A 10735-nucleotide genomic window follows, 5' to 3' on the forward strand; every position below is an offset into this window, starting at 1 on the left:
CGAATTTATCGTATTCCAAGAATTATAACCCGTTTATTGAATGTCCCACCAGCCATTATCTTCAGACAAGGACAGGACAGTATGTCCAGTCATGCCCCTCCCCCCCCCAATGTCATAATGAAGCCCGTTTTTTGTTCTGCTTGCTTTGTGCTCCTCACTGTGTATCCCTTGGCTGGCCTACATCTGCCTCCCAAGTGCTGGGATCAAAGGCTTGTGCCTCCACGACAGGTGAGGCGCATTTTTTTATGCAGTTAATATACACTAATAAAAATGGTCATAAAGAGGCCGGAGAGATGACGCAGGGGTTCAGAAATGCTCATTAAAGAATCCTTTTAAAAAAGCTAGACGTGATGCTGGAGAGATGGCCTGGGGGAAAAGGCACTTGTTGCTCTTGCAGAGAGAGGACCCACACGGTGGCTCACAAACATCCATAATTCCGACTTGAGGGTAGTCGATGCCTGCTTCTGATCTCTGCAGGCGCCAGGTAGGCACAGACGGTATATGGAAAGACAAGCACGCCAAACTCGTATGCATAAAATGAAATTTTACAAAAAAAAAAAAAAAAAGCTGGATGGGGTGTCACATGCATGTATTTCCAGCCCTTGGGAGGCAGGATTATTACAAGTTTAAAGCCAGCCTCGCCCATGGAGTGGAGTTCCAGATTAACTGAGCTGAAAGCAAGACTTTATTTTTGAGAATTAAATTGAAACTAAGTTTTTAAAGTGCCTGCTATGTTTGGTCATAAATGGAATACTGCTTTAGTCTGAGCCATTTTAAGCATCAACAGGAAGTCACAATACATTTCCACTTCCTTTCCTTTTTTTTTTTTGTCAACGTGGAGCCATGCTCGAATTGTCAACTCATTCATGCCAATGCCAGCAAACAAAGATTCAGGGGCAGCTGTCGTGAGCCTCAGAAGAGTCTGTGGGATGGGAACCATGGAAGTCCGTCTTCACCCTGTCCTGAGTGTCCTGCATATTCTTCACCGTATTGTCAACTGTGATGGTTCAGTCTTCATTGTCAACTTGGTGGGTTTAGAATCACGGTAGAAACATGGCTCCAGAAACACTGAGCCCAGAGGACTCAGTCTGGATGTTTGTATTTGTGTCCCTTGGGTTGGAGTCCTGAGCTGAATAAAGGAGAAAGCACCCTGGGTGACAGCACCCATTTTTTTTTTAAGGTTTATTTTTTATTTATACAATGTTCTGCCTGCATGTGTGGCTGCACGCCAGAAGAGGGCACCAGATCTCATTATTGATGGTCATGAGCCACCATGTGGTTGTTGGGAATTGAACTCAGGACCTTTGGAAAAACAGTCAGTGCTCTTTAACCTCTGAGCCATCTCTCCAGCCGACCATCACTCATCTTCCTGTTTCCTGTCTGTGGCTACAAAGAGGCCAGCTGCCTCAGGCTTATGAAACCATGGCTTCCCCATCATGATGGAATGTACCCTTAAACAGTGAGCCAATCCCCCCTCAAGCTTGCTTCTGCCTGGTGGTTTATTGTGTCACAGCCATAGAGAAGTAACACCTTGTCCATTTGGTGGGAACTTCTGTCCACAGATGAGGCCCAAGGAGGTCCAACTATTTATCCTAGGTAGCACAGCAAGGCTCTGACCAAAAGGCAGTGTCCTCTAGCCCAGAAGGAACCATGACATGAGGCTGGCTTTGCTGAGGAACTGGACTTAGAAACTCAGTGACTTCACTGTCTTTTGGGCCACTCCTTAGCCCTCTGCTGAAGCTACAGTGAAGGTGTGTGTGTTTGTACAATCTTACATGTGTGCAAGGTTTCATCGGATAGTCTTTTGTTCTGGGAGGAAGGAGAGGCCTGGAAGGACAGGGCTACACCACCTCCCCTGACATTCAGACAGTCTAGGGCCCTTCTCTCCAGGACAGCTGAGAGGACCTAGCCAGGCTGGCAGCTGCAAGACTGCCTGGTTTTCCTCTCTAGATCTGTAGCCTGATTAGGCTCCAGAGACAAAGAGCAGAGGTGTGTGCAGGCGTGGCAGGCTCCAAGGAGGCCCCTCCTTGTTGGATTCCTGGACTTGGCTGGGCAAGGCTGGATTGCAAGGCCTCTAGGTAAATGGTGCTGGATCCTTACACCTTCGATCAGCCCCAAGTCACTGGGGCAGGAAGACCAGTTGGACAGGCACAGATGAGGACACCGAAGGAAGGCTCAGGGAGGGTGCTGGGCAGGTCCAAGGTCACAAAGTAAAGTCCTAGGCAGAGCTGGCTCAAACAGGATCTCAACTCCAGAGGACTAGACTGACCTGGGTCTTCCTCTCCTCTGGAGACTCCAGAAGGGTTTCTTGAAGGTCCAGCAGACACTTCTGCCCATCCTTTCACTAACCCACCCACAGTGCTGAAGGTGAGGTGGTGTCATCATGAGAGACCACAGTGGGAGCTACAGACCCAATGTCTTCACTAGCTCACTTCTCTTTATGGAAGACTTAGCTCGGTCCAGGCTCTGCCTGTGGCCGTAACTGCTCCTTCATATTTGGACTCCCACAACTATCTCCGCTGTTGAGGGCCATGGGGAGGGACCCTTCCATTCCCCCACCGACCCTTGACCTGCACCCCAATTGCACTGCAGGCTGAAGATGAAGATACTAAAGCCCCGGATACCAGGGGGTTTCCCCGTAATTCCTAAACGTACCAGAGGCAGCTTTCGGTTTCCATAGTAACTTCTAAAAGCCCACAGGCTGATCCCTTCCACCGCTACTCCCCCACCCCCCATCTCCCGGAGAAAGGCATTCGGATCACTCAGGGGAGGAGCCAGCCCCAGGTTGCTGCTTAGGGGTCTGCCTCATTTTATGCAACGGGACCTTGGGCGAAAAGGCCCAGCCTGAGCCCTTTGAGGGCAGGTCCAGTTCCCATCCAGACCGAACCCGAACACCCGGAATACGTGTGGAGCAATGGGGGCTAGGGGGCGGGAACAGAATAACAGACAGGCAACTCCAGCTTCCCTCGAGGAGCCGGGAGGATAAGCAAGAGATGTGAAGAGAGCTACATCCCAGTGGGGAGGAAGGGCAGGGGCAGGTCCTGAGCCAGAAGACCCTTAGGGGAGACTGAGAAGCCGCCACAGCCAGGAGTCTGCGCAGGAGCAGTAGAGCGCTGCCTGTCACAGCAAGTGGCCAAAGTGTGTGCGTTCCTTTCACTCTTCAGCGACAGTCTCGACTTGTGTCCTCGGGGTGATGTGAGGATTAACTGAGCAAGGACTTGGCAAACACTTAGCTCAGGGCCTGGCATTCAGACTGCGCTCAACCGACCATGGCAGGGCTCCTTCACAGCCAGAGCTCCTGCACCCTTTGAGGACCAGAGGCGTGCCTGAGGCCTGCTGAGGGGTGGAAAGAAAAGGCAAGAAGAGATCCAGGCCTGGGTCGGGGTATCCACGGCCCTGCTCCTGCCCTAGCCACAAAGACGCCCTCTGCCAGCTCTCGTGCTGGAGGGAGGCGGCCTTCAAAAGGGCGCAGTGCCCGCGTCTTCAAGTCTTCCTCTTCTGGGCCGGGCTGGGTCGCCTGGACTAAAGGGCGAGAGAGGACGCGCAGGCTACAGGTGTCCCTAGCAGACCCAGCTTCCTGTCCTGGAACTGAGCAGGTGTCCCTAACCCCTGGGCCAGACATTCCGATCCATCCTGTTTCTCAACCCTCGAGTACTCCGGTGCCCGGGCCAATCCTTTGATTCCGAGCTCCGGGACAACGGTCCCTCCCATTAGGGGGAGGAATGGAGTCGTGGAGCCAGAAGGGTAAAGGTAGCGGTCACAAGACCAGCCTGGATAACTGTCCCCTCAGCCTTCAGCTCTCCCCGCGCCTCCCTAAAGGGGGTTGTAGGTTCCAGGCATGTTTTGGGGCTGTCCGGTGCAAGGCGGAGGCGGGGCCCTGCCAGGGGTCTCCCCGCCCCTTCCAGCTCAGCCAAGCAAAGGTGAAACCTGAGCCCAGGTTGGAGGCGGGGCTAGTTCCCAGCTTCACCAGGGTCCCGGCTACTGGGCGGTCGCTGGAGGAACCGGGCCTTCCTGGAGCCGCCAGAGCAGGTGAGGCCCGCAACTGTGCACCGGCGGGGCGAGCAGCCGTCGGGCCCCGCGTCCCAGCGCTGACCCTCCTCTGGTCGTTAGTCCGCAGGGCCGGTGATGGAGCCCGCAGCCCGGGGTCGCTCCCCGCCCTGAGTCTCAAACAGCCATGCTGCTCCGAGGGCGTCTCCGGGCAATGGGGGCCGTCGCGCTACTGCTGTTGTTGCTGCTGCTGCTGGTGGTTGGCTTTTTCCTGTCCGGCCGGGACACCGAGTGTGAGCGCCGAGAGCTGGGCAGGCGAGGTGGGGACCCCTGTGACCTCTGCCTGCTCACGCCACGTGTCCTTTCAGACGGACTCCGCGCAGCGGCTACCCTCGATGGAGACCCGTGCGGGAGCCGCAACCTCTCCGCCTCCAGCCTGCAGCCTCTCCTGCCACCCAAGTGCGAGGTGGGTGCGTGTGGTGCTGGAGGCTGCCACCCCCAGGGTTCCAGGCCCCCTGTCCAGCCATCTGGGCATCCGTGGCAATCACAGCACCTGACATCTGGTCACCCAGCTGGAACACCTCAGGACGCTTAGAGTGCAGCCCCCCCCCCCGCCCCAACTCCTGCCGTCACTTTCCCCACACCCGCTTTCCCGGCTGTGATGTCAGGTGAGGGCTACACTGTTCTAGAGCAGGCTGGCTAGGTCGGCTAGTGGAAGTTCGGGACAGCTGCTGACTTAGGAATCCTTTCCCCAGCTCTTGCATGTGGCCATCGTGTGTGCGGGATACAACTCCAGCCGAGATATCATCACTCTGGTGAAGTCCGTGCTCTTCTACAGGTACAGACAGGCCACTGGCTGAAGGTCAGGAACCCCCCCCCCCCAACAAAGCGTTGAACACCGCCATTCTGAGTTTCTATTCTCCTCATCCATGCTGAGGAGACTGAAGTCTCCTTCTTACCAAGGGGACCATCAGAACATCCCCAAGAGCTCTTTGTAGGAGACAGGGCCTCCTCCTGTGGGGGAGAATCCTGCGCTGTTCTTGCAGAGCCACGTCAGGCTAACTTTCTCCACCCGAAAGGAAAAATCCACTGCACCTCCACCTGGTAACCGATGCCGTAGCCAGAAACATCCTGGAGACGCTCTTCCGAACATGGATGGTACCAGCTGTGGCAGTCAGCTTCTACGATGCTGAAGCGCTCAAGGCAGGAGTCTCTCCCTCTGCACTCCCGCCCAGCTAGGCCCATCCTCTACTTACTCTCCTCAGTGGGTGGCGGGAGAGGAGAGACCCTGCCCCACCAAGCCTCCTGGAGTGCAAATCTTTCGCCCTTTGGGGGGGAATGGCTGCCTTCCGCTGTGCCACTTGGCCTGTCCCCCACCCCCTCTTCCCACACCACAGCCCCTGATCTCCTGGGTCCCCAACAAGCACTACTCAGGCCTGTATGGGCTAATGAAGCTCGTCCTTCCCAGCATCCTGCCTCTCAGCCTGGCCCGAGTCATTGTCCTAGACACCGATGTCACCTTCTCCTCTGACATTGCGGAGCTCTGGACACTGTTTGCTCGATTTTCTGGTGAGACCCGTGCAACCCTCGCCTGGCCTGCCCACTCCCCAGTTTACCCAAGACCCCCCGAGGTGGACTAGCCCTGAGCCCACATCCCCAGGCAGCTCCCTCCCACCCTCCCCTCCAGACAAGCAGGTGGTCGGTCTCGTGGAGAACCAGAGCGACTGGTACCTGGGCAACCTCTGGAAGAACCATAGGCCCTGGCCTGCCTTGGGCAGGGGCTTTAACACAGGTGGGGACAGTGGTGAGGGGGACAGGACAGGGTGGGCTGCTGGGCCTCGGTGGTGGGGCGGGAACACAGAATGCTAAGAAGCCCCAAGAAGAATTCTGCCAGTGCTGTAGAAGGGACACGGGATGAAGAGAACTCTCCCACCTTTCGCGTTTGTACCAAATGGCTGTGGCAAACTCCTTGCTTCCTTTGAGACTTTGTTTTCTCATTATATCATGGGAAGAACCCTGCTATTAGCAAATATGACAGGACTCAATACTGGGAGGACTCTGTGAGCTGTGTGGTACACAGTTCCGCCCCTCTGCCCAAGGGAGTTATGGGTGATTATGTCTGAGACATCAGAGAATACAGTCCCGTGTTGACAGTTTGGACATATTCTGAGGGATTTGCCATTAGACAATTTGGTTGCTGTGCAAACACCAGAGGCTGTATTGATACACTCAGATGGCATAGCCTACTCTTGTCCAGCCGTGGTACGGCCCGGAAACAACAGGGGTGGTACAGGGCTGAGTGCCTACTGACAGGCAAGTATTTGTGCAGCTGAAAATGGAAAAAGCATAGGAAAAACACTAGGTAGCAGGCTGCTTGGTTGGTTTGACAAGGACTCGTGTAGCCAGTGTATGGCTTTGAACTCACTACACACCTGAAGATGACCTTGAACTTCTGCTCCTTTTGCCTCCATCTCCCCCTGCTGGGGTTACAGGTGTATGCTCCCTGGTTTAGGCCATGCTGGGGCTAATGTGCACGACAGACAAGCACTACGACTAGGCCGCATACCCTGACTCTAGGTGGTGGCCTTTTATTTCATATAATTGATCATGTTTCATTTGTAGCGTATGTTTTATATTGCTGACCAAAGCGCCATTAGGTGACTGTACAATTAAGTCCTTGTGCCAGCTGAGGTAGTAGAGGCCTGCAATTCCAGCACTCAGGGAGGCAGAGGCAGGCAGATCTCTGTGAGTTTGAGGCCAGCCCGGTCTACAAAGCGAGTCCAGGACAGCCAAGGCTACAGCGAGAAAGAGAGGAGAGAGAGAGAGAGAGACAGAGAGACAGAGAGAGAGAGAAAGACCTTGTCGCCTGTCCTGGTGTTGCTGATTGGTGGTGGTAATCCCAGCTTGTGGGAGGCTGAGGCAGAAAGTAATATAGACTGCAAGGTGAGGCCAGCCTAAGAAACCTGGTGAGACCCTGCTTCAAAATAATATCTCTTTAAAGATTTGTCTTATGTATATGAAAGTTCTGTCTGCATATATGTGCGCACACTGCATGCATGCCTGGTACCAACACGGGACAGGGACAGAGAGGGTGCTGAGTCCTCTTAAACTGGAGCTCTGACGGCTGTGAGTCACCAGGTGGGTTCTGGGAATCGGACCTGGGTCCTCAGCAAGAGCAACAAGTGTTCTTAACAATAGATCTATCTTTTCAGCTCCTCAGAATAAAATTTCAAAGAGGGGCTGGGGCTGTAGTTCATCGGTAGAGAGAGCGTCTTGAACGTACGAGGGTTTGGGCTTCCCCCGTACTACAAAACAAACATTTCAAAAGACACGGGAGCCGTCTGGCCATCCCTGGTGGGCATGGCAACCTCTTCCCCTGTTGGCAGGTGTGATCCTGATGCGTCTGGACAGGCTCCGGCAAACTGGCTGGGAGGAGATGTGGAAGCTGATGGCCAGACGAGAGCTGCTTACTCTGATGGCCACTTCCCTGGCTGACCAGGTCTGGAGGAATCCTTGTGGGAGCAGAATTGGGGGCCAGGCTGGGGACTGAGATGCGATGTCTGTCACTGCCTAGGACATCTTCAATGCTGTCATCAAGGAGCACCCCGAGCTGGTGCATCCCCTGCCCTGTGTCTGGAACGTGCAGCTGTCAGACCACACACTAGCTGAGCGCTGTTACTTGGAAGCGGCTGACCTCAAAGTGAGTGGAGACCGCAGAGCTAGGGCGGGCGGGGGGAGGGGAGGAGGATGGGGAAAGGGAAAGGGGGCTGGGGGATACCACACACACACACACACACACACACACACACACACACACAGATGGACAGACAGACGGACGGGACTCTTGCTCCCTTGCTGTTCTTACCGCTGCTGATACCTCCTGGGTCCAGGTGATCCACTGGAATTCACCAAAAAAGCTTCAAGTGAAGAATAAGCATGCAGAATTCTTCCGGAATCTGCACTTGACCTTCCTGGGGTATGATGGGAAGCTGCTGCGAAGAGAGCTCTTTGGATGCCCCAACCAGCTTCCTCCTGGGGCTGAGCAGGTGAGAGAGGGCCACGCTGCCTTGTCTTTGGGAAGTCTTGCCTCTCCGTGCCCAGGTGGGCCTTGGCCGGAGGGCACGTCACCCTGTTCTTTCTTTGCCTGGACCCCTGCTCAGCTGCAACAGGCCCTGGCACAGCTAGATGAGGAAGAGCCCTGCTTCGAGTTCCGCCAGCAGCAGCTCACTGTGCACCGAGTGCACCTCACCTTCCTGGCCCACGAGCCGCCACCTCCCCGGGCCCACGATGTCACCTTGGTGGCCCAGCTTTCTATGGACCGGTGAGGCTGTGAAGGGCACCCCCAGGTAGCATGGCATAGGCTGAGTCTGGGCATGTGAGGGAATGGCTTTATCTGGGAGCCTGCTGGTGTGGTAGTGGGCTTGCTGGTCCCCGGAAGGATGCCAGAAGTTGGAGACACTGGATATGGTGGGAAAAGCTTCGGGCTTTTCTTGGAGGTTTTTCTGATGCCTAGAACTGCCCTGTGAGACTGTGGGACCATGAGGAAGCTTTGGGATTTCAGGCTTCTAGTTTGCCCAGCTGTCGAAAGTGGGGGTAGTTGTGAGGATTGAAAAAGACCAGCTCTGTGCTTGTGCCATACTTAGTCACACGAGGGGGCTCTGTAGCGGCTGACTTTGGGGAGGATTTCTAGCACAAGTGCCCGAGCAGGGATGACCTCCCACCTCACCCCAGGCTGCAGATGCTGGAAGCCCTGTGCAGGCACTGGCCGGGCCCCATGAGCCTGGCCTTGTACCTGACAGATGCCGAGGCTCAGCAGTTCCTGCACTTCGTGGAAACTTCGCCAGTGCTCTCTGCACGGAAGGATGTGGCCTATCATGTCGTGTACCGGGAGGGTCCCCTCTACCCAATCAACCAGCTTCGAAATGTGGCCTTGGCCCAGGCTCTCACACCCTATGTCTTCCTCAGCGACATTGACTTCTTACCTGCCTACTCCCTCTATGACTCCCTCAGGTGGGCCTGCAGGTCGAGAGAGTGGCAGCATTTGGGGTACATGCTGTGATACTCAGGAGTATCTTGGGGACCCCTAGGTTGCCCTGTCCCTGTCTCTTTCTGGGGCTCAGTGGCTTCTACGAAATGGGGCTATCTTCGACCTTTCTGGGGGGCTGCCACTGAGTCAGGGAGGTAATGTCCTGCTTTACACAGCAGTTGTCTGCATGGCAAGGCTACCTGAGCCAGCAGAGGAAGATGGGGCCGTGGCTCAGCCGGGGTGAGCCCCCTGGGCTGAGAGCACCTTCCTCTCCCTAGGGCCTCTATCGAGCAGCTGGGCAGTCGTCGGAAGGCTGCTTTGGTGGTGCCTGCATTCGAGACCCTGCAGTACAGGTTCAGCTTCCCTAACTCCAAGGCAGAGCTGCTGACCTTACTGGATGCAGGCTCCCTCCACACCTTTAGGTAAGAGGGACCATGCTCTGGCCCACTGTTCCCAAACTGGGCCACCCGGGAGCTCACAAACTCCTAGGCTCAACCGTGCTCCCACCTGATCCTGTTACACAGGTACCACGAGTGGCCTCAGGGTCACATGCCCACAGACTACCCCCGTTGGCGGGAAGCCCAGGCACCATACCGCGTGCAGTGGTCGGCCGACTATGAGCCCTACGTGGTGGTGTCCCGGGACTGTCCCCGCTATGATCCTCGCTTTGTGGGCTTTGGCTGGAACAAGGTGGCTCACATCATAGAGCTGGATGCTCAGGTGAGGAGGGCACTTGTGGCCCTGGCTGTGATCTGTCACTTCCTGGGTGGGCCATGGCACAAGCTTGCATTTCAGCCCTCTCTTGCTCCTCCCCAGTTCGGCCCTGGCTTCTGTCCCCATTCTTGATTTTGCTTTTTGAGGCAGGGTTTCCCTGTGTAGCCTTGGCTGTCCTGGACTCAAACAGGCGTGTGCCACCACAGCCGGCTCTGACCTCGTTCTTACAGGATTATGAACTCCTGGTTCTTCCCGAGGCCTTCTCCATCCACTTGCCTCACGCTCCAAGTCTGGACATCTCCCGATTCCGCTCCAGCCCCACCTATCGGGACTGTCTCCAGGCCCTCAAGGAGGAGTTCCACCAGGACTTGTCAAGGCGCTATGGGTCTGCAGCTCTGAAATACCTCACTGCCCTGCAGCAGTCCCAAAGCCGGGCCTGAACTGGCCCGGCTGCCCCTGGCCATGGCTTTCACACACATTCCCTAGAGACACTGGAGAGCTCTGATGGGTGCCTTTCTGCTATTTAAATTATTTAAGGTTTTTATCAGAGGGGCTAGGGTGGAACCCCTGTGGGGGTTTCTAGTTCCTTCTCCAGCTGCTGTTCCACGGCTGTGGTCCGGCCCTCCTTTGCCCCAGCTGGTTTGGGGCTAGCTTTCCCAATTCTTTCATAATAAAAAAAAATTAATTTTTTAAATCTTATATGTGTTTTGACTGTATGTATGTATGTATGTATGTATGTATGTATGTATGTATGTATGTGGCAAGAGGGTTTTAGATCCCCTGGAGCTGTATAGGTGGTTGTGAGTGGCCATGTGGGTGCTGGGAACCAAACCCAGGTCTTAATCCCTAAGCCATTTCTCTAACCCCAAGATAAAAGTTTTAAAAACCACTTTTTGCACTCTGGCTGGGGAATCAAGGTCTTTTTAGGGTCTGAGGGCATCAGGGGGCAGTGAGAATGGATTCCAGCTGAAATCAGGACAGTCTGAGCCCTCAAGGACCACAGACTGG

The 10735-nt window shown here is 55.2% G+C and overlaps 1 protein-coding gene across 4 annotated transcripts; it reads left to right on the forward strand.

Moving 5' to 3' along the window:
• The first annotated feature begins 3785 nt into the window (after window positions 1-3785).
• Large2 (LARGE xylosyl- and glucuronyltransferase 2) lies at window positions 3786-10426 on the forward strand. Of its 4 annotated transcripts, XM_055600358.1 has the most exons (15): window positions 3786-4029; window positions 4111-4280; window positions 4356-4453; window positions 4743-4825; window positions 5067-5190; window positions 5385-5556; window positions 5675-5779; window positions 7374-7486; window positions 7562-7687; window positions 7878-8033; window positions 8148-8308; window positions 8719-8997; window positions 9292-9435; window positions 9538-9733; window positions 9958-10426. In XM_055600358.1, exons 2-15 carry the CDS (start codon window positions 4175-4177, stop codon window positions 10165-10167), a joined length of 2073 nt encoding a protein of 690 aa, XP_055456333.1. In that variant the 5' UTR covers window positions 3786-4029; window positions 4111-4174; the 3' UTR covers window positions 10168-10426. The 4 variants fall into 4 exon arrangements, with proteins under 4 accessions (XP_055456333.1, XP_055456324.1, XP_055456342.1 ...); XM_055600349.1 differs by having other exon boundaries at window positions 4111-4453; XM_055600367.1 differs by lacking the exon at window positions 5675-5779.
• The last annotated feature ends 309 nt before the right edge of the window (window positions 10427-10735 follow it).

Source organism: Psammomys obesus, unplaced genomic scaffold, assembly GCF_907164565.1.
Source record: "Psammomys obesus unplaced genomic scaffold, mPsaObe1.curated_primary_1811, whole genome shotgun sequence".
NCBI classification, from domain to species: Eukaryota; Metazoa; Chordata; class Mammalia; order Rodentia; family Muridae; genus Psammomys; species Psammomys obesus.